At 40.1% G+C, this 24733-nt stretch overlaps 1 protein-coding gene across 4 annotated transcripts in view; it reads left to right on the top strand.

Moving 5' to 3' along the window:
• LOC139452190 (prominin-1-like) overlaps positions 1-24733 on the top strand; it is a 508194-nt gene that overhangs the window by 447079 nt on the left and 36382 nt on the right. For 2 of the 4 annotated variants that reach the window (XM_071233561.1, XM_071233559.1), the window contains one exon: positions 11595-11612. The exons of 1 other annotated variant lie outside the window; for it this stretch is intronic. In XM_071233561.1, the coding sequence (XP_071089662.1) occupies positions 11595-11612 (18 nt within the window). Of the gene's footprint in view, positions 1-11594; positions 11613-17069; positions 17180-24733 lie in introns of all 4 variants that reach the window. One more of the 4 variants, XR_011652352.1, reaches the window with a different exon arrangement.

The following is a 24733-nucleotide window of genomic DNA, read 5'->3' on the forward strand; positions in this document are numbered from 1 at the left end:
AGTGAGCTAGAGCCAATTTAACTTAATCTCATGATTATCATTGAATCGCATCATCATTTTTGCCTAAAAAATGCCACCTGTAGTGGTGGTATAGGTATATCATGGAACTGTTCTGGGTGAACAATACCTTCCAAATGACGTGCTGGTTTTCTTGGGGAATTAGTCAGCAAAGAGCCAGAGTCACAGGAGACTAATCACAATTTTATTTACAAGAACAATTAACAATTTACAATTTATGCTTAGATAATAACTGAGGGTGCCACAGAGAGTCGGTACACACTCTGGGCTGTGGGAGAGAGGTCTGCTTGGTAAGAGAGTCAAACCCCTTCTCTGCTAGAACTTGGCTACAGTATGTATTTAATGAAAGTTTGAACAATAGAAAGGAATGTGATAAATAGCTAAATAGGGATCTGAGGAACATTCCATTTCGGGTCACGTCAGAACAACCTTTCATCCGACCAATCAAAGCGATGCTTACCAGATCATGATAGTGACAGTCGGAATACATTAACACAGGGTATTCCAAATGACTGATTCCATCAAAATTATGGTTGATACACGATTGGTTGTGTCCTATGCTAAATGGATGGCTGGACAGAGGGGAATACTAAATCCTGTTTATCCTGTTGGACTGGCACTAATCTTGTTGACATATTTACTGGATGCTTTGAAAGAGATTAGGGTGTCACTATAGATGAGCTTGTGTGGGGCTAATCCTTAATGCCCTATAGACGAGCTTGTATGGGGGCTAATCCTTAATGCACTATAGACGAGCTTGTATGGGGCTAATCCTTAATGAGTCTTAATTGAAGTAATGTTATTCTAATATACCCCGGTAGGTGATGACAGATATAATTAAATAAATATCCTTTGTCTGGGAGATGGGATCTTGATACCTTAGGCTAGCAACCATCTAAAAAGCTATAACTGAAACTACTGATATTTTATATATGCATTTTACCTGATGATAATTATTACTTGCTAAACTATAATTATATGAAATGGTGTATAAATATTACACCATGATAACTCATAAAAGCACTTGATGTAGATCTAATTATTATAAGATAACTTAGTATAAATGTTAACCATGATAACTTCCCCTCCGTCTGAAAAAGTTTGGACCCCAAACGTGTAAAAATAAAAATAATGAAGGCTTAGATGGACAATGTATAAAGTTAAACTGGTAGTAGTGAATAATAATTATTATAGAGTCTCTTTGATATAAGGAAAACATAATATAAAAATGCTGTCATCAGGGAATCTGGATGTGGAGCTGGCTTGTCTTGGCACTCTGTACTGGTGGTTTTATGGGTGATGTAGGAGGCCTTGAGTTCCACATCCTGGATTGGGGTTGTAAGATAGTAAGCTGTGTCCATGGAGGTTTTACATGGAAACAAAGAAAAGAGAGTTAGCATGTTCAAATAATATGTCATATATAAATACTTCCTCAGTTTGTCTGTAATAACTAGAAAATAAAACAAATATGATAATTATGATGTAAAAGATCAGTACATAATTATTACTAAACAGTGTCATGGCCAGGAAGAATGTATTGGCGGCAAATTACAAAAGTATATCATGAGAAAAATAGTAATATCCTCCTATTTTTGGATACAATCATTAGACGAATCATATATACATATATGTGCATGTGCATATAACAAGTGCATCGATTTATTACACTAATACGGTATACAAAAGGTGTTAGAAAGGTGTATATCCTTTTTAGAATTCTTTGTTAGTTTTCGTAACTATTTGGTTTGCCTTTTCTTTGTTTTGGTTAATTTCGGTTGTTAAGTTTGCTTTATTTCAATTTGGTTTGTTTCTCTTTGATTTTCGTTCGGTTCAATGTGATAGGGTTTGGTTTATTTTGCTTCGGTACGGTTTGCTTCGCTTCGGTACGGTTTGGGTTTTCGATTCGCAGTATGGTTTGCTTCGCTTCGGTGCGGTTTGGGTTTCGATTCGCAGTACGGTTTGCTTCACTTCGGTGCGGTTTGGGTTTCAATTCGCAGTACGGTTTGCTTCGCTTCAGTGCGGTTTGGGTTTCGATTCGCAGTAAGTTTGCTTCGCTTCGGTGCGGTTTGGGTTTCGATTCGCAGTACGGTTTGCTTCGCTTCAGTGCGGTTTGGGTTTCGATTCGCAGTATGGTTTGCTTCGCTTCGGTGCGGTTTGGGTTTCGATTCGCAGTATGGTTTGCTTCGCTTCGGTGCGGTTTGGGTTTCGATTCGCAGTATGGTTTGCTTTGTGTCATTTCACTTCGCTTTTGAGATTGGTTGATCAGGTCAATGCTCCAAATTTGTTGTGATACAAATAACTCAGATGATCAGGCTGATGCCATTTGTTCTCAACTGGCGACCCATAGTGAAAGGACTGGACACAAGAAAACATAACAAGATACATCTAATAGCTGTATCGTGATTTGCACCGTTTATTCAGGAGATTTTGTATTTTGATCAAGAATATGTTCAATTGGCAGCTGTCGGTATATATGGGGAGTAGATCACCGTATGGTTGAGTGGTACCACAATTTATGTAATTCGAATATGATTCACGGTAGAAAAAGGTGTTGATATTTCCAAAGTCTTTATGTGGAAAAATACCCCTTTTGGATTTATAAATTGGTGCTGCCTCTGGATCATATGGAGGATTATCTTTTAGACAGCACCACTTACAGAGATCCTTCCAGCTATCATCAAGGTAGCGCTGTATGAGGTGGGGAGGAACACTTTCAAAATAGCATGTGAATTGATCAGGATTTTCTTTATATGAGACCTTGACATAGCAGTCTCCTTGAATAATTTCAATGCCCAGAACTCTTTCTATTTTATGATTTACTTTTCGTAGGTGTTTTGGAAAAAACAGATATGGTTTGACATCTAATTCTATGCATGGTTTGGTGTTGTCTTGCTTGACATTTCCTGACATTGTATTCCCTGACAGAACATTGACTGATTTATTGTCTTGTGCTGATTCCTTTTGGTCGAAAAACTTATGATTCTTCAGTGGACGTTTTCGTCGTTTTCCTGACATACTTCTTTTGAGGTGAAATTCTCTCCGAATGGAGTCTGGAATGCTGCTGCCATACTCCCATGTGTTTCCTCTTTCTGGATCCTTCCATTTTACTCTGTAGTAGATTTTGCCATTTGCTCTCTTGGAACTAACAATTGAGTGGATGTCCTCTGGATTGAAGACCTGAGGGATATCCTTGGTTTGATTACCTGATGTTGGACTTGGAGGTTGTACCTGGCTGTCGTCAGTTTGTTTTCTGGATTTGGGCTGGTGATGCTTACTATTCACTCCTCTTTTCCCTTTGTTTACCTTTTCATTTACCTTGGTTGGAGCACTAGGACCTGGGTTGGCATGATTTTCCTTCATTGTTGCCGTGGGACTGGTAGGTTTTTCTGTTGTACTTGAAGCAGGGTTTTTCTTCTTTGTTGGGGTCTTTTGCTTTGGACTCTTGTTGCTGGAAGTACCTGCCTTTGTTTTGGAATTGACCTTCTTACCTTTCTGTTGTGGAGGTGACTGAGCAGTAGCCTGGTAAGTTGAACTTGTTGATGGGGAATTGTTGCTGTCAGGCTGTGAATCACTGACTGGTTCCTCATTGTCATCCATGACTCCTGAATCTATGTTACTGGTGTCATTGAGGTATGGTTCTGGAGGATACTGTGGACGATCAGCAGGATCAAAATATGGCTTCAGACGGTTGGCATGGATCAGTGGTTTGTGTATTTTGTCGTCAGAACTTCGGAGTAGTTTGTAGGTATAATTTGGACCTGTATGGACGATGTAATAGCTACCATACCACTTTTTGGTTAATTTGTTGGAAAGGCCTTTTTCAACTTTTTGACAGTAAAGCCAAACTCTTTGACCTGGGGCGAATTCTGGTTCTTTAGCCTTTCTATTATATTGTTCTGAATACACCTCCTTAGCCCGAGCAGTGTTTTCAGCTGCGATTGTTCTAGTGATTTCAAGCTCCTCAAGCAAGTTGGAAAGATAACTTTTGTTATTGTGGCCTAAATTTTCTTTTGGAATTAATGCTACATCTTGTGGAGCTCTCATTTCTCGGCCGAAAAGCATAACATATGGGGATTTTTGAGTTGATGAATTTGGAGCCATCCGATAGGCCATCATGATGCCAGGAATGAAACGGGGCCAATCATTTTGAGACTTGTTACAATAGGCTCTTAGTGACTGATTGATATAGGAATTGAGCCTTTCTACACAGCTGTTTGTTTGAGGATGGTATGGGCTGGTATGGGTAAATTTAATTGCCAAAAGCTCACAAATTGCTTTGATAAGTTTGGACATGAAGTTCTGACCTCTGTCTGAAATTAAGGTCCGTGGTGCGCCATACCGACAAAATATTTCTCTGACGAGAACATCTGCTACTTCTTTGGTCCGAAGTGGAAAAGCTTCACACCATCTAGATGATGCATCTGTGATAACCAAAATGTACTTGTACTTATCTGGTGTTGTTGGCAGGGGACCGAGAATGTCAACGTGCCATCGGGTGAAGACCTCTTCTACAGGTAGTGGACGAAGTGGTGCCTTCTTGCCATGGTAGTGCCTCTTGGTCTGTTGACATACCTCACATGTCTGGACATAAGTGGCAATATCGCTGTACATTTTGGGCCAGTAGTACTTAGGTCTCATGGTGTTGTGCATCCTTTCTTTCCCATGGTGGCAACCGCCAAACTCTGAGTCATGATAGGATTGCAGGACTTGATTTCTGAGGGTTCTTGGGACTGCCAGCTGTTTAATGAACTTGTCTGCATGGCCTTTCTGTCTTTGTGGAACGAATCTGTATAGGATGCCTTCATCAATTTCAAAAGTATTGGCTTCGATAAGAATCTTTTGACGATCCTTTTCATTTTGTGGAAGGACATCATCCTCTTTGTAGTCAAAGATTTGGATGAAATCTGGACAAATCCTTTGTAGGTGACGTAAATTTGGATGTTCTTTTATACTTACTTCAACCAATGCGTCTTGGGTAACATCAGCATTTGTAGCATGTAATGCTGCGACAACATTAACTGGTACTGACTGATAATCCTCTTCATATTCAAAGGTGACTGACCAATGTGTGTCTGATTCTAAGTAATTGACAATAGGTGTGCAAATATTTTCAGTCTGAGTTGTCTGTGTGACTTGTGTGGATGAATGGGTGTTTTGCAAGATTGTGGTACTGCTAGTTGATTTGCTTTGCTGAGTTGAAGTTACTGAGAAGACTGTTTTCTCAGCATCTTCTTCTGTCTGATCATTACAGTTAATATTTTCCTCATATTCCCTACGTGAGAGAGCATCGGCATTCCCATTGGCTTTGCCGCTGCGGTGAACAATGTCAAAAGTGTAGGTAGAAAGTTCCAAAGACCATCGCCCTAACCTACCTGTGGCATCCTTGATTGATTTCAGCCATTTCAATGCTATATGATCAGTGTAGACTGTGAATTTGGAATTTGCAAGGTATGGACGAAAGGATCTAATGGCTTCAACTAGAGCTAAGCCTTCCTTTTCTGTAATGCTCCAGTTCTTTTCGCTGCCATGTAGAGCTCTACCACCAAAAGCTATTGGATGTTCATTATTTTTCTCATCTTTTTGACTCAAAACAAAACCTATGCTCATATCACTGGCATCAGTTGCGAGAAGAAATTCTTTGTCAAAATTTGGATAAGCCAGAACAGGTGTATTACTCATAGCATGTTTGAGTGTGTTGAATGCCTGATCACACTCAAGTGACCATTGGAACTTTGGTTTCTTTCCTACTTCTGCCTCTGAATGCTTCTTTAGCAAGGCATTCAGTGGAAGCGCTATGTGAGCGTAATTTTTCACATACTTCCTGTAGAAGTTCGTGAGACCTAAGAAGGAGCGGATCTGCTTTTGTGATTTGGGCACTGGAAAGGTTCTAATTGCTTCAATCTTTTTGTCATCAACTTGAACACCTCCACATGATAAAACATGACCCAGAAAAGAAACTTTGTCCGTTGCAAAATTGCATTTGGATGGCTTTAGTGTCAATTTTGCCTGTTTCAGATGGTAAAATACTTGCTCCAAATGTTGGAGATGCTCTTCAAAGTTTTTGCTGTAAATTATCAAATCATCAATGTAGATCAGCGCAACCTTAAAAAGCAATTTTCTTAGCACTTTGCTCATGAGCTGTTGAAAACAAAGTGGAGAATTTGTCAAACCTTGGGGCAAACGTTTGAATTGATAAAGGCCTTGATGGGTGACGAAAGCAGTTTTATGCTTTGAATCTTCATGTAATGGCACTTGGAAGAAGCCATTAGCAAGGTCTAAAGTTGAGAAGATCTTAGCTTGTGCATTGGCTATGTTATCAACAACATCATCAAAAACTGGAAGAGGCCATGACATTGGTAAAGTGGCAGAATTCAACTTTCTGTAGTCACAAACAAATCTAAATGAGCTATCACGTTTCTTGACTAGGATAATGGGAGCTGAATACATAGAAGTAGACTCCTCGATCAAATCATACTTCAGGAAATCATCTATAAGCTCTTCAGTGACTTTTTGGAGATGAGGGGATTGGCGATATGGTCTACACTTAACGGGTGGGTGGTCGCCAGTGTCAATGATATGCTGGTGCATGTCAGTCTTTCCTAAATCTGCAAGACTCGTTGAAAACATGTCTCTATTTTGTCCCAAGAATCTAAGTAGTCTGTGTCGTTGGTCTGGAGTCAGTTGTGTATTGGTCAAATCAAATCCTAATTCTTGTGCAATTTTAACATAATCCCTGGTGTCATTGTCTCTCTTCTCATTGTCGGTGTTAACGGTACTGATGAATGGTTGGTCAGAGCCGATTTCAAAAACAGAGTCTTTGTCAATGTAACTAAATTTGCCAACAACTGTACCCTTGTCAAGAACTTTTTCTTCTTGGGAGGGATTCATAAGCCTAAAGGTAGCAGTTTTGCTTTTCACTTTGGAAAGAGTTCTACCACCTGCTACTTCAGAATGAGCAGTGAGGGAAGCAATGGGTTCAATCAGGATGAGGGAATCCTCTGTGACCTCTGATAGTCTAACCTTGAAATGAATTTCACTCTGAGGGGGGATGTAAATCTGATCTATTGTTTTTGCTAATCCACTAATCTCTTGCACTGAATTGGCTATGAAATTGATATATTGCCTATCTGAGGTGCTGTTGTTAAGTATCAAGGAATGACAGCTATAATCTAAGACTGCATCATTGTCATCAAGGAAGTTCTCACCTAGTATCACTGCTTCTGGTAGTGTAGGCAGAACATAGAATCTTTGAGAAAATTCCTGATCCTCAATGACAAAATCTAACACAACTGAACCTAACACTTTATGCAATTCGCCGCCAACACCTTTAACCTGTGGAAAGGGTGAGTTTCCAAGAGTAAGGTTTTCAAAAGCTGTGCTCAGAAAAGAAGACGAAATACAAGAAATGGATGCCCCTGTATCTACTAAACAATTTGTTGTTTTTGTGCCAAATTTTGCCTGAATTACACTGTTGGCAAGGGGCGTAACTAAAGACACTGTTGGAATTTCACTCTCGAAGTTACTTTCCATACCAGACTCCATATTTGCCATGACACCTATTAGTATGTACCGTACTAAATTAAAGGAAGACAAGTAATCAACAATGTAGTACTTACAATATTTGAAGACTTTTTCTTCCTTTGTTGGTGTCTTTGGAGGAGTTGGTTGTCTTTAATCCAGTGTTGAGGTCAGAGGTAGATGCAGCTTGCTTGTTATTCCATCAGATGATCACGGTTGGACATGTCCTCCAATGGGTTCTTGTAGTTGGTTGTAGTTAGTTCCTGGACTCCGTGGTTCCGAAAACGATGATTCTCCGCCAAATTATCATGGAACTGTTCTGGGTGAACAATATCTTCCAAATAACGTGCTGGTTTTCTTGGGGAATTAGTCAGCAAAGAGCCAGAGTCACAGGAGACTAATCACAATTTTATTTACAAGAACAATTAACAATTTACAATTTATGCTTAGATAATAACTGAGGGTGCCACAGAGAGTCGGTACACACTCTGGGCTGTGGGAGAGAGGTCTGCTTGGTAAGAGAGTCAAACCCCTTCTCTGCTAGAACTTGGCTACAGTATGTATTTAATGAAAGTTTGAACAATAGAAAGGAATGTGATTGGTTGATACACGATTGGTTGTGTCCTATGCTAAATGGATGGCTGGACAGAGGGGAATACTAAATCCTGTTTATCCTGTTGGACTGGCACTAATCTTGTTGACATATTTACTGGATGCTTTGAAAGAGATTAGGGTGTCACTATAGATGAGCTTGTGTGGGGCTAATCCTTAATGCCCTATAGACGAGCTTGTATGGGGGCTAATCCTTAATGCACTATAGACGAGCTTGTATGGGGCTAATCCTTAATGAGTCTTAATTGAAGTAATGTTATTCTAATATACCCCGGTAGGTGATGACAGATTTAATTAAATAAATATCCTTTGTCTGGGAGATGGGATCTTGATACCTTAGGCTAGCAACCATCTAAAAAGCTATAACTGAAACACAGACCACCCTCGCCCCTTTCGGAAACACATTAAATGGCCTGGCCGGGCCCGTGTGCGAAATACGCATCAGTCGGAAAGCGCACGTTAAATCTCCAAAGTAAGTAAGTAAGTAACTACTGATATTTTATATATGCATTTTACCTGATGATAATTATTACTTGCTAAACTATAATTATATGAAATGGTGTATAAATATTACACCATGATAACTCATAAAAGCACTTGATGTAGATCTAATTATTATAAGATAACTTAGTATAAATGTTAACCATGATAGGTATATAAATCCGGCTCCAGTGGAAGTGAGCCAGAATCACCATTACCTATACTACTCACCTTATGTGGTCTATTTTATACATACAGGTACTGCTTCCAACCTGTTTTTCCTTTGTATGCAATCACAGTATCACAACTTCCTCAGCTGGTGTGTTTAAAAGTCCCCCTGTCATCATGAAGAAAGAATTATAAAGATATCTGTCTTTCCTTGAATACTCTTTGTCTAAGTGCCAGAAATGTCAGTGTCATAAAGAAGATTTAAAAAAAGATTTTCATAAGGACTTTTCTTAGATAGACCTAAGTCAAACCATGTGACAAGTTAGGTAGAATTACAACTTTATAAGCCCTCATTTCTGAGGTGTCGATATTTTTCACATTTTTACATATTTTTAGGATAAAGCGTGATCCGCATAGATCTGCCTGTTTTGTTATGTAAAACAAATTTTTGTCTTAAAGTGAAAAAAGGAATCATTCAGACGAATTTTTTTTATCCCATTGAATCACGAAAACCAGTTGAAATGTACAGTGGTGACTTTTGTACCCAAAATTTCTAGTGATTTGGTACCCTAATGGGTATGTGATTTTGTAGATCTACCTAGAATTATTTCAAAGATATACATTAATTTTGGTGTCTTAAACTTAACATAATATCACTTTCCTATCAAAACAATACATTCTAACTTAGGTTTAACCAACTTAACTGGCCTTTTCTTCAGTGACAAGACGTCAATTTCTCTCAAAACTAAACAATCAATTTCAAGGATCACAAGTCATCATCATATTATGAACTTGATGAAATATTGTATTATGTGTTCTGTTAGTCTACATGAAATATATACATAAATATAATTATAGATCTATTGTCTTATTTTCTTAGGTACAAATTCACAAAGTATTTTGGGTACAATTTAATTTGTTTTGGGTACAAAATCACATATCTGTATATATTTACACTACATCGTCGTGTACCAAAATTTTCAACAACATCTTTAATATTTTAAATTGTTCTTTTTTTGTAATGTTAGACCAATAACAATATTATGTTGTTATTATTATGGCATATCAATACGTTATATCGCTCTCCGTTGCGTCTGTTTTCAAAAAATATTTTAAAATTATAATCATCGAGCGTGAAGTCCATTACGGTTTCGGATTTAGACTTACACATTTGATGGCGACAATCATGAACAAATATGAAACAAATAGGAGTGAAGACTCTCCAGATCAATAAATAGTAAATAGTTGACGAAAAATAGTAAATATGGATTTTCTTTTCAATGTGAATCTATTTCGGAATTTCTTTATAATAGCTTACCAACTTTTGCATATTTTGCTTCCATGTGTCACATGCGGTACGTGCTTCTGGTTTCAGAAATGATAGCTAAAATTGCAAGTATTTTGATTATTTCTCGTACACTGCGTTATTTTGCTATTGAATGGTTTACCTAGAATCTGTATCAGTTCAGATTTTGCGTATCATCCAATATTTGTCATTTTTCGCAGTGTTTGTTGACTTTGTTCAACTCAACAAATCGCGAGTTAGGCCACGCCCAAACGTATCACTGACGTTTGTCGGCTTGTCAATGTGTCCGAAAGTTTATCAAACGAAATCATTTGCAAACTCTTTAAAAAAAATATTTTTTTTACAAAGATTTATACATACGTGTCAATAATTCTAGAAAATAAAGTTAGATGTAACAAAATGATTGTAATAGTCTAACGGGATAACTATGCATGTGGAGTTGTTTGTTTACCGCCGTTGCCATGATCGTACAAGTTCCATCCAATCAATGATGTTACGATTCAGATTGTTTTTGTTTACAATTAGTTACACCGAAAGTTGCTTATTTTTAGAAATTAAGGAGTATGAGTGTTTTCTTTTCGACCGCAAACAAAAATTTATGATCGAATAGAAAAAAGATGATATTATGAAGAAAATATTGGACTGCATGCCGCTCAGCGTGAAGTGCCAAAAGTCAACAATGGCCGTTTCTGGTAGTTGTGTGCCAAGAAGTTTGGCCAAAACGTTTTTAACTCGCGATATTTTCTTTTTGAGGTAAATAAATGACTGAATTTTTTTTTATATTGAGCAAGCTAAGCATTTATGCATGTCATATGAAATTAAATGTTACGCAAAGCCTTCTTGGTAAATAGATATGGCGAGTTTTATTTTGGGGTGTCGTTATGCTATTCGCCTGTCGAATGGTTCGACATTAGATGCACGGGAAATGACACCTCTGTCGAATGGGTTCGACGTTAGCGTGCAGAGCTTTAATCAAGCTTATATAATTTCAACAACTCTTAAAACATTGCCAATAGACTGAAATGTTAGCACAATTTTTTATGTTAAAAGTTAATTATTTACATTTAAATATATATATTGTTTTGAAACTAGTGTCTATTTCATTTATTTAATTATATTACCACCTCTTAACACCTGACACTTAAAAATTGGAAAGCCAAATGTATAGACAAAGATAAAACTCTATGGAAAAATGTGTCGCTGTAATGAGAAAGACGTTAGCTGAATGTGAACATTCGCTGATGCAAGTCAGTCATTTAAATCACTCACTGTGCATGACACCATCTGTATTACCAACTGTAATTCATACTACACAATTCTGTTATCCATGAATTTTGTAATGTTGGTTTGTCATGTTTTCACACATAACATTGTCCGATGGGGAACAAGTCATCTTTGCAGGTTATGGAAAGGGGGTAAGTGTTGATGAATGAGTATATGTGTCATATATTGAAAATGAGTAGTACAAACACCTACAACTGTTTTGTTTCAGGTCCAAAACTATACACAGGTATGTTATACACTTACAAATCTTTACTATCTATAAGTATACTGAACAACAAAAGTTCCTGTGACATAGAACAAGATTTAATGCAAAGTTATGTTTTTTACTAAATCTGAAACAATTTCGGTTTGCAACAGGTAAAAGACTCCTGTAAGTGTTCAAATGGTTTAATTTGCCACACTGACTTCAGAAAATGCGTGATTTCATTAAAAAACACATGAACATGTCAAAATGTCAATTTACAAATCAATAGCGTGTGTGTCCACCTCTGGTTGCGTGGCAAGCAACACATCTTCATCTCATGGAATGGACCAGGCGTCGCACAAAGTCCTTTGGGATATCTGTCCATATCTGCTTGAGCATGTTTCGAAGTTCCTGGAATGTCTGTGGAACACATGGTTGATGTCGAAGGCGCCGATCCATCTCATCCCACATGTGCTCGAGATGAGGGGAGCGAGCCGGGCAGGGGATGACATTCACGTTGTTTTGTTGAAGAGAATCCTGAACAAGTCGGGCAATATGAGGCCTGGCGTTGTCATGTTGAAAGGTAATGCCTGGGCCATGACGACGCAAAAACGGTAGAACAACAGGGCCGATGATCAGTTGCGGTAGCGCTGTCCATTGAGATTTCCCTCTACCACTATCAAACGGGTCCCCCGTCTTGCTGACCCCATACCTTAATGCTGCTGCCCCCGAATCATGACACAATGATTGACGTAACGTTCACCTCGACGTCAGTACACTCGAATCCATCCATCGCTGTGGCGGAGGTGAAAACGAGACTCGTCAGTGAATAGAACTTGTCCCCACTGCATGGCCATCCAGCTTAGACGCTGTCTGTACCACTGTAGACGTGCTTGACCGTGGTTTCCTATCGAAATGGGACGTCTGGCGGGTCTTCTGGATACAATCTCTGCACATCTGAGGTGATGACGTAAGGTCCGTGAAGATATTCATCAAAGGCCAGGGATGCTTCTTGCAGTCACTGTTGCTGGCTGGAATCGATTTTGTAGGTGTGTTGTTCGAACCCAGTTGTCTTGTCGATTATTGGTTACGCGTGGCCTGCCACTTCGAGGATGGTCTCTGACTGCATTCGTCTATTGCCAACGTTGCCATAAACACCAAATGGTGTTTCTGTGGACAATAAATTGTCTTGCAACATCACGTTGACTTGATCCTGCTTCAAGCATACCAATTGCTTGCAGACACTCATTTCGTAATGTTGAATAATTGCGTAATTTTGTTGTTTTTCTGAGTGGTTGTCAGCACAATGCTAAACAATGCATATGGAATCCCATTAATGCACATGTTTTTATACCCATTCTTGGGTAGTGAAATGCATGGGGCTTGCATAAAAGTCAACTTTTGCATGGAATGCATGCTTTTCTGTAGCAGTTATGTTTTTGTGACTAGATTCCATACATGTACTACAATATTGAAAACCAAACTTTACTTGTTTGAAAAATACACTAAAATATTGGCGTCACAGGAACTTTTGTTGTTGAGTGTGTAAAGTACACTGTAAAAATATTTTGTTCCCTTTTAGCTCATATGACTGAAAGTCAAGTGAGCCTCAGTCAGGCTGTTTTTGTCTGGTACCGGGACACCTAGCTATATCAAGACCTGCTCCTTGAACATGCTCTGATTTCTGTCAAATGTTTTTCCTCTGATTGTAAACATCATCTGATATCCAATAAAGAAGAAACTTCACATGCTTGCTCCTACCAATAATTTCACCTGAATTTGTACAATAGTTTTTTTGTTAGTATTATTAGTATGGCCTGCACAATCGCCTCATAGCCAAAATATTGAATATACTATAATTCTTACATAACAAATCTTCTGTTATATCATAGCCAGAAATCCTGTATTTTGGTCATTATCTTACTATAAAATGTTCAAATTTTCAATAGTATCTTGCTACCCACATTTCATGTGCTTGTGTCAACTACAAAATTTGTAATAGCATGTTAGCTTGTTGTCGTACTGTAATTCTATCTTCAATTTAACATGTTCTCATAAAACTAGATAGTTCTTATCGTGGATACTTAGTTGCTAGATGGCATCTCCTTCGTCAGCTTGTAAGAAGAGTGGACACTGAGATCGCTGTAGACCATCACTCGTCCTGGGAGAAGTGCTGATCTAAGTACAGACAATGCCAGGTGCTCCCAGTGTACATCCCTTTCACAATAGTTTTTTTAGCCTGGACGAAAGGAAGGAAGCGGCTAAGAAGACGGTGGAGGCATGCTCATGGCTATTAAGTAAAGAACTCCATCCTGAGACTCAGTAAGACAATCCTAGACCTAGATTATGACGGACAGCAGCATGGGCACCGCACAGTAATGCCGGCTTGCTGAAGTTGGAAGACTGGACTCAGAACTTTTATCCACTGCAGGCCGAGGAGGGGGAAAATCTTGTATTGTCACCAGGTGACATGCAGTGAGTGAATGCATTGGGTTTTCTGCTGCTTTTAAGAGTATTCCAGTCATATCAAGGCATGTCAGTTTCATGTGGGAGGAAGCCAGAAGTGATGCAGGTCTCAAATATTTACCCCTTTGGAGAAAACCAATAGCAGGTGAATAGTGGACACAAACCTAGAAACATAATCAGGGTGGGCTGGGATTAAAAACCACATTCATAGGTTTTGGGTGTGCTCAAGGGATGCAACTATAGACAGCAAATGACCCCTGGTGACATGAAACAGAGATCACTTGAGGACTCACAGTCGTCAGTCACTGCATGGCTAAGCAAGGAATAGTGTGGTCCCAGAACAGTTACCCACAATGGACAACAGGCCACCATAGTCATTGCAGTTACACATCCTGGGTGTGTCGACTTGATTGAGGTCCCAATCGTACCCTTGACTATTATGTGCCTAACGGGATCAAGTCAGCGCAATACTCCTAACCTGGACATAGTTTCCAGCTTGGACACAGCTCACAGGTCACACCTACTAACCAAGACTGGACTCAGACCAAAGGGATGAAGAGAACATAGATTCCAATTCATCTTCAACTTACACTAAATCATCACTGTACGGTTTTCACTACGGTGATACTAAGTGCATGTTCACAGTTGATCATCCAAGTCGTCTGGATTCTGTTGTGCACAAGCTTACATTACAGCCTCCCTGTGACACTCTATTACCTAAGTCATGATAGATTGGTTGGTTGGTTGGTTGGTTTGTTGTTTAACGCCGCACTCAGCAATATTCCAGCTATATGTCAGCGGTTTGTAAATAATCGAGTCTGGACCAGACAATCCAGTGATTAAGATCATGAGCATCGATCCACGCAATTGGAATCGATGAAATGCATCAACCAAGTCAGCGAGCCTGACCACCCGATCCCATTGATCGCCTTTTAGGACAAGCATAGTCACCTTTTACAGAAAGCATGGGTTGCTGAAGACCTATTCTACCCCTGAATCTTCACGGGTCAAGTCATGATAGAAGACGACCCTCACAGGGAACACGTGGATCTTCTTGAATACATGGACTCTCAGTATCCACATGGCTCCTGCCCAGGGGTCTCCTTCCCCCTACAGACTCCAATCAGGATTATGCGTAATGACATTTTTCCATTCAATATGCTTCAGACAATTTTCCAAAACTTCAGCATGACGACTGACTTCCTCTACTCAGAAAGTTAAAATTTGTATCAAACACATGACTCACTATTCCGGGTTGCAACAATATGAGGACATTGTAAGAATTGTCCAAACAGAAGTGGGCTATGGAGTCCCTGTTTGAAACACGCTCAGACCACACACCCTGTCAAGAAGATGTAAAGGGGATATCAAAGGACGAGTCTGGTCTATTGTTAACCACTAACAAAACTGCACAGAACATGCGACGGTGCACACAGCATGGCCTCAACAAGCAGTAACCATGCCTTACCCAGCCAAGGTTCTTGACCGCCAATCTCTATGCGCTACTCAAAACCATCACTCTATGCATCCTGGCTACCTTATGGACAGACTCTGCTGGTCACACGTCACGGGACCCTGTTCCAGATTCTACGAGTAGCACGTCATATTCATTATCGACAAGGGAACTCCACAGAATTCACGAAAGCCTCCGGGTTCTGCCACCATAACCAATAAGCATGCAGAACTCATCGTAGGTGGTTTATTGAAGTCAACCTACCTATCTAAGTACCGTTAGCAACACCATGACATTGCCATATCCACATGCTAACCTCATACCAGTGTTTTGGTTCCATTAGACATTGAATCGCATAAGAACCACATGGATCCCATAGACCTTAACAGCATCACTTGTCACCATACCTTTTTTACCTGTGACCCTGTGTTTCGGAGTCGGATATTTGGGTATAGTATTATTCAAATGCATATATTTCCCATGATGGGATTGTCAAGCTGGCCATTTCTTTGCTGAATTATTTTAATTATTGAAGGACAGGATGCCCCTCCTATTCTGAACTCGTGTTCAGCGCATGAGATCCCAGCTTTGGCTTCAAGTCTAGTGCCATGGGCTTGTTTCCGTTGTAGGATGCCAGTGAGCTTTTCACAACACCTTCACTCACCTCTACTTTAGTCAGATGTTCATGGTATATATCCATTACTGTTCAGGCATCATAGATGACCCCATATAGACCGGTAGTGACGTCATATTGGCATAAAGAGAACTGGAAATGTCAGATGGGGTCACATACTTTAAAATGGTAGGGAAATGGTCACTTCCTCAGAGGTCATCTTGGACCGACCATTCAAAGACATACCTGAGTCTGTAATTGACAAATCTTTAGAAAAGTAAATACTTGGAAATCAAAGATGAATATATTTTTCGGGATGAAGTTTGAACTACACATGGAACTAACATTTTTGCTTCTTGGATTGAGGTGTTATTTGTATGTGTAGTTTTTAAGTTTTTCGATTCCTGAAGAAAATGTGGATATGATGTGGACGATGTGCTCACCACTGCAGATGGTGCATGTGCACTCTGAGCTCTCATGAACACCACAGCGGAAGCATGCTGCATTGTTATGGCAAACCTTGGTACCATGTCCAAACTTTTGGCATTAGTAACAACGGAATGGATAAGGTATGTAGACCTCCACTCTGATGTTGAAGTATAGTAAATGTCTTAATATATTTTATTGTATTGGTTTTCCTGGTTGTTTCATATTGTTTCTTTAAACAAACCGCTTGACATCAGTGACTTTCAGCTCAGCTGTGATTTCCTCTTCACTCATGTCAGGTAGACATCGAGCATAGTCTCTGATAATTCCCTGAGCAGAGTTCAGTGTCCTATGCACCGAGACAACAAGCTTGGTGTTAACAAACTGCAAAAACAGAATGTTAACTGATTGTTGACGCCATGCACACTCCACAAGGATTGAGTCGCCTTGAAGGTATGTGACATTCTTTACACCTCCGCAGACACCTTGGATGGCCTTAGAGATCGCTAAAGGTTTAAATTGTAGTGTGTGGTTTTTTCAGCAAGAGCAATGATAACAAATCCTGGCCATACATCTTCATCAGATGACAAAGCATCAACACGTCGATGTTTGTAGTGTTTTGCTGAACCAGAAGAATTGTTCTGAGACATGGTTAGAATAACACCATTCAGCACGCTGCTCCCCACCCACCTTCAAGTATCAACAGGGACAGTAACACAGGGGAAGCCAGCCTGCAACACCAGGGCTACATGGGTGTAGAAATAGAGACATGAATAGCTGCTGTTACTAAATGAATAAATATCTATATTTGAAAGAAATTGCTGTAATATTTTTCAAACTATGTTGTCTATGAACAGGGCATGGTTCTAACACCTATCTAGGTGAAATAAGGATAGAAGTGGTGTGTTATGCAAAAGGAACATCAGTTCCAGTCTCCACTGTGTCCTCAACCACCAAATTACCATCCCCCACTGACATGGGCGCAACCCACCACAAATTGGTTGCCCAATTTTGTCACCTCTTATGACAAGCAATGGGGAGCTGTCGACACATTCTACCCCGGTGTAAGGTGCCAAAATCTATCTCCCTTCAGAGTATACCCGGGAAGATTCTGGGACTGCCCCAGGGTAGATTTTGGGGACTTCCCAGAATCAACCCCCCTTTCTCAGAATCTACCCTCAGGGGGTATAATCTGGGAGTTCCCAGAATCTACCCTGGGGTGTAGTCTGGGAGCTCCTCCCTGCAGCCCTGTTCGATTTAAACATTTTTATTTCATGAATGTACATGAACTTTTCTTTTGGGGGATGCGTCTAACTCAGTCTTGATCTCTCCTGGTCAATTGCTGTAAAAACACTGCCATCTGATTAAATTCCTATTCAGTACACATCTAATTAGTTTTAAAACATGCATATCCTGTTGTTTAAATTGAGAAGACAAAGATAGGAGCACCATTTTTTCCAAACACTAATCATAATTAAAGAAATCTCACATGTGAGATGAGAATGTGACTCATTTGAATAGGTTATACACATGTATACTCACACTCAAAAGAAACGCAAGTGGTTTTTAAGCAAATAGGTAACAAACATGGAACCATAAATTGATACGAGTTTTAGCATGTAGTGAAGCCTGATGGTGTTATCAATATTTTTGGTTGCATTTTGGAAGCCCTGAGTAAAAACGCAGCACAAAAAACGAATCGCCAAAATGCACCATTTCAATGAATATGTGGGTATCATGCACCCATTTCTCGCGAAATCGAAAATACACGAACTGTATAAGTGGGTATAAAACTGTGGCCGATTCTTGGACCTACCACTCCTTGGTCAACAATGCCACGCCTAACTCAAATTCAGAGAAACCAGGCTATCGGATTTTTGGAAGCAGGAGAGTCATTTCAACGTTAACATAACCACAATTTACCGTCTCCTGCGTCGATACAATGCTACACAGACCACAGATGACCTTCATTGGAGCAGTCGTCCTAGGGTCACCACACCTCGACAAAATCGTCAGATTACCCGTCAACACCAGCGACATCCATTCCTAACTGCAAGTGAAAGTGCTCGACAGACCATAGGAACACATAATCGACACATTAACCGGAACACCGACGTCTCTGTTCCAACAACCTCAGATGTAGCCGACCAGCACGTCGTCCTGTTCTCCAACCACGGCATCAAGCACGACTTCAGTGGGGATAGGGTCATCGCAATTGGCATCATCGTGAGTGGAGGCGTGTCATTTTCTATGATGAAAGTCGCTTTTGTGTCTCCCATGCAGGCGGAAGAGTCAGAATTTGGCGGCGTCGAGGTGATCGTTTCGCTGCCAGAAACGTTGTGGAAAGGGATCCATGGGGTGGACCTAGCATCATGATATGGGCAGGGATTTGACTTACTGCGAGACTTGGACCCATGTGCTTTCTGAATGTTGGTCAAGGTGGGGGACACGGCGTCAATGCTCAGCGGTATATTGACCAAGTGATCAGACCCCACGTTGTTCCATTTCTTGCGCAACATCAACAACACATTTTCCAGCAGGACAATGCTCGTCTCCATGTTGCCAGAGCTACCATTGCCTTTCTGCAACAACACAACATCCGTGTTCTACCGTGGCCAGCCCTAAGTCCTGATCTGAACCCCATTGAACACTTGAGGGATGAGGTTCAAAGGCGTCTGCACAATGTGCGCCCAGTCCCTACAACTGCCGATGAACTACACACAGCTGCTCTGGATGTGTGCAGGAGGATCCCTAGGGCCTTCACAAATCGTCTGATCCACTCAATGTACAGGAGATGTGTGGCAGTGATCAATGCTAATGGTTATCACACCAGGTATTGACTGACATTTTGGGTATTGACCCGAAACTTTAACCCCCTTAACATTTGAAAAAAACAATTATGTCATCTGCCTTTTAATCCATTAAACTGTCTTCAGTCAAATTTTTGTCAATATTGCCCTATTAGTATTTCTTGTCTTTACTGTTGAAAATAAATAACATGTATACTGCATACTCGACTTGCGTTTCTTTTGCGTGTGAATATATATATATATATATATAATGGCAAAGGTACAAATTTTATCCACTTTGAATTATGGATGATCAAGTTTATGACGACGTCTTGAGGTACCTGACTAAATCTGACCACAGCTATCCAGAGGAGATCTATAAGCTCAAGGGTGATTTTCGTACCAATGCCAAGTCCAAGTTCAGACAAGTTGCCAAGCCTTACACAGCACAGAATGGAACCTTGTTCAACTACGCCAAGGAAGTGTTGCCACAACGAAGATTTAAGGGAGTACTGGAGGCCTGTCATGTCAACCCCACCACTTGTGGTCACTTCGCTACAGAGAGGAGCTATCAGAAAATTGCAGCAAAGTTTTACTGGAAAGGTAATTTCTTTCAGAAATGTGTCGCTACATTGTTGCTGTCACCAATCACTTCTCCAAGTGGACTGAAGCAGATGTGTATCCTGATAAGTCTGCAGATTCTGTGGCTGACTTCCTACACAAGACCGTGTGCAGACTTGGCTTCTTTGACATTTTGATCAAGGTAGAGAATTCATCAACACTATAATTGACAATCTTATGACCAAGCTGGAAACTGAGCACAGAGTCAGTTCACCATACCATCCTCAGACCAATGGACAACGAGAGCGAGACAACAGGACCCTTTAGAATGTCCTCTCAAAGCTTGTCAACAACTGTGGAGACAACTGGGATGTTTTTATACCTGGAGTTCTGTTTGCCCACCATACATCTGTACATGCATCAACCAAGATGACTCCATTTGAATGCATGTACATCAAAAAGGCAAAACTACCAATGGACATTAAGGACTCTCCAACACCAAAAGAAGATGTGATCAGTGACGATTTTCTCCAAGCCATGCAGAACCTGTGACAAAACATCACATCAAAAGTCAGCAACAACATTACAAAGGCCAAGAAGATTCAGAAGGAACAACATGACAAGCTACACAACAGTCATCATGAGTTGGAGCTAGGGACAAGAGTCTACCTGAAGAATTCACGCTGACTCAACAGAATTGGAGCTAAGCTTGATCCAAGGTTCCTTGGATCATATGAAGTTCATCAAGTGCTTGGCAAGGGACGTGTTAAGTTGAAGAGTTTGAAGAGTGGCCAAGTGCTTCGCAACGCATACCATGGATCAAATTTGATAAGACACACTCCACATGACATCTTCCCCACCAACCACACCAGTCCTACTACTCGCTCCAGCTACACCAGGCCTACCACCAGATCTACCAAGACTACCAGTTAAACAAGTCCTAGCTGCCGCACCAGCCACACCAGATCAAAAAGCTCTGTCAGCCCTAATAGATAGTGTTAAAGGTTACACATTTTAAAATTTCATATAGTTGAAAACCTTAGAATAGCATTCACTGTTAATCCCAAATATGGTTGGTCAGCACAACCTAATTTTTTTTATACCCTCGCGTCACATTTTTCCGTGGTATTAAGAAAAGCATTACGATAAACCAACCCGCTGACTTCGACAAGCAATAAATGTGAAATAAATCGTTAGAACACTCACCTTTACACCATTTAATTACAAGGAAACATAATTTTGTCCACAAATGCCTCCGTATCGGCTGCTGTACAATAGCGGCCATTTTTACACAACATATAGTGACGTCATATGTTTCCGTGGTAAAGTTCATACGGGTGGTTAGCACATGCCACAATGTCAAAGTTCTTTGGAATCGAAAGTAATGTTCCCAAGGCACTTCCAAACGTAACAAAATTCAGATAACACTGTACTTAATTATGAAATATGAAATAACTGTCACTTGAACACAAATTTTCAGATTATTTACAGTTTATGATTATGACCATCACAAATTTCGTTATTCTTCTTGGTGTCTGCAAGGTAGACCATGACACAGACAGAAAAACACATCATGTCGTCGAAGAAAGGAGATGTCACAACAGTATTTTAAATGCACTCAGTGTTCACAATTCCCATGCATGCACTGTCCCCACTTGGTGAAAACAACATGTGGACATCACCTCAGTTCATCTGGCTGAAACTTTCCGCATACACAACACTTTTCGGCATCATCATTGATAGATTCTGAATCTGCGTGATCATCGCTTGAGATAAGGAGCTTATCAATCCCAGATGGTCCAGGCTGTTGGGATGACATACTGTCCTGCTTATCCTTGCTAGTAGATTTGGTAGTTGGTTTAGTTGTCTTTGGCTTCACAGTTGATTTTGATGCCTTGCTTCCTCCGTTTGTTGACTGTTTGGACTGGTTGATGTAAGCCGTGACTTGACATGATATATCTGGTTCCGTAATTGCTTGTCCACCAACGATCTTATGGATAGAACGTCTTGGCTTCGATTTCTTAATGGTAATGACAGGAAGATGATCTTCAAAAAATCTTGAATCTGAGGGCTGTTCAACGATGTCAGAACATGTAACTGAAATTTCTGATGCTTTTTCCAACTGTTGATCGGCAAACGTAGATGGCTTCAGGAATGACTTGTCAATTGCCGTTGGGTCAAATGGATAAATACCACATTTCCTGAAAGCACTGTGAAAGGTACTGGCAGACAGAGAAATCTCGTATGCCTTACAGGCCAAAGAACAGACGCTATATCGGTTAACTGTTCCAGAATTTGATCGCTGCCATTTCCTACATTCTGAACTGAAAATCTTGGTGAAAGGCCCAAAGCACCCAACATCCATCGGCTGGAGAACATGGCTTGTGTGAGGTGGTAGAACAAACAGGATTATCCCCTGGTCAACAGCGTAATCTATCAGATGAGGGGTGATGTGAAACCAGTGGCCGTCATATAGCAGCATAGAGTTTTCTTGTCACCTCCGACTTTGGCATACTTCACAAAATGGTCTGTGGACCATCCTGTCTCACTAACAGTTCCACAAGTTCCAACTGTCGAACCATCTAAGAGGTCATCGCGCATGCGTGAACCTGGGAAAATGAAAAAAGGTGGAATCTTCTAACCCAATGCATTGCCGCATCCCAAAACAGTAACTGTAGAGGATTTCTCTGGGCAGATTTCAATTGGAAGTTCGTCTGCAGATCCAACGATTTGCAGTGAAGAATGTGTGAGATTAATTCCCTTCTCATCGACGTTGTAGATCAGCTCTGGGCTTGACTTTAGGTCATACTTGTCAAGGACTGCTTCAAGTTGAGAAAAATACTTGTTAATGCTATCCTCAGATGTGGCAGGGCTCGTAAATGAGACAATCCCCTTGGTCGTCGCAACTTCAGTTCAGGCAATCTTCCCATCAACCAAAAAAAACCACTGCAGTGATAGTGATTTGGAATCATTTCTACGTTTCTTGAGATTTATGGAATAGTCAGTTCCAAGACAGATAACCTGCGCCCTGGTATATCCATACCCTACTGAGGCCATAAGCTTTATGTGGTCGACAAGGCGTGCTTCTTCTTCTTGGGAAAATAATGGGCCTGGTCCAGAGGACAAACATTCTGGGGAAGTAATGCCTTTAGTTCTGTCCCTCAGAGTCTGGTCAGGCACAGAGTACTTCCTGGCTGCTTTGTAGACAGAAGAACCTCGTTCAACTACTTCCAGATAGGCTTCTTTCAGTTGTGTTGGACTGTAAGGCCTGTACTGTCGTTTACGTCTCGCAGGATTATCCTACAAACCACGATAAACGATAAGATATGGCCCTATTCAGCTTCCATAGTTTTAAAAATTGAGGGGGTATTCCCCTTAGTAGTCACGTGATACACATTACTGTTTACATCAGCTAGCAGACGAACTTCTCTTGCTGAACTTACAAGTTGAATATTTTTTACGATCTCATTTTTTATGATGGTACAAAAAGTGCATTACGTGCAGAAGGTTAGTTTTAGTTAGTTTGTCGTAATATAAAGCTGTACTTACGCAAATAGATGCAATTCTGAACATTTTTCGCTCGGAGCTGTTACGATCGAGTTGTCAATGTAAACAATTGCTAGGGGGCGCAAATCCGTGCGAGGTGCGCGAGAAATGACGTCATAAAAAAATACCATGGATTGGTGAGTACCACGGATTGATGTGTCGGCAGGATACCCCCGACAAAATGACAAAATTTTTTTTTTAATTTTCACTTTTTTTATGAAATTTTCAAACCCTTACGTCCGTCTGAAAACTTTGTCCGCGCGATTTCTCTTAAACTATTCAGTGAATTCATCTCAAACTTAGTACATATAATCTGTCATATGAAGGGGTGCAGTCCAAAGAAAGAAAATTGTTGTTATTACTTTTCCATTTTTTTATGAATTTTTCAAACCCAAAGTTGGCTAACCCTATCCTAGCTATTTAATTTGTAACTACTGACACACGGTTCTGGGCTGGAAGAGCGAAACCTAGCCATAAACAACTCTAAAATCTCTTCGCTTTCGTGAAGCTACAGTAAGACTGGTCAAGCTACAGTAAACACGGGATATTGCTACACCGGGAGTCTCAAATTACAAGAAAAACACAGAAATGCGTATACCGTAATTACAGTAGTAATTTATTAGATGCTGAAGTATAGTATAGTTGCACAAAAGTACTTTACATTTAACGAATTTAAAAACTCTAATACTTTAATATTCATAGATGTACATCATAATTTCTGCAAAAACAACAATAACTTACATCTTAAAATATAATGGTAAATACATTCTATATTCTATACATTCTACAGCCATTTTGGACATAGATAAATAAGTTGCACTCTTTATATATATATGTACCATCAAATACATACTGTATGTATTCTTAAGAAACGGCTCTCCTCTAAACCCATCGGTATCATAACCCATATCAACTAAGAAACTAATTGTTTGTTCAATTAAGAAACTGATCATCTCTTCTCCTGTGTTTAAACATCCAACTGTATTATTTTTTTATGAAACGACTCTCTAGTATATCTCCTCTCCTCTCCTTTCCTCTGTTTGAACAGCACGGGCGCTAATCTAAACTACGGTAATCCGGTGTTTTTATGGCAATTACTCATTTCTCGCCTTCGTAGGACAAATACCCCAACTTGGGTTTTCGCTTTACTGATACTAGGGAAAATTGGATTTTCGGTAACCCGGCACGACGCCCTGACACACTAGGCGGGTCGGGGGTACTAGTGAGCCACGCTCACTTTTGCACTTGTTTATTGTCAACTTAGCCTAACCAATGGTATAACACATAAACATGTAGCTTAGTATAAATA

The sequence above is a fragment of the Haliotis cracherodii genome, unplaced genomic scaffold, assembly GCF_022045235.1.
Source record: "Haliotis cracherodii isolate W230 unplaced genomic scaffold, xgHalCrac1.p SCAF_9, whole genome shotgun sequence".
Taxonomy (NCBI): Eukaryota; Metazoa; Mollusca; class Gastropoda; order Lepetellida; family Haliotidae; genus Haliotis; species Haliotis cracherodii.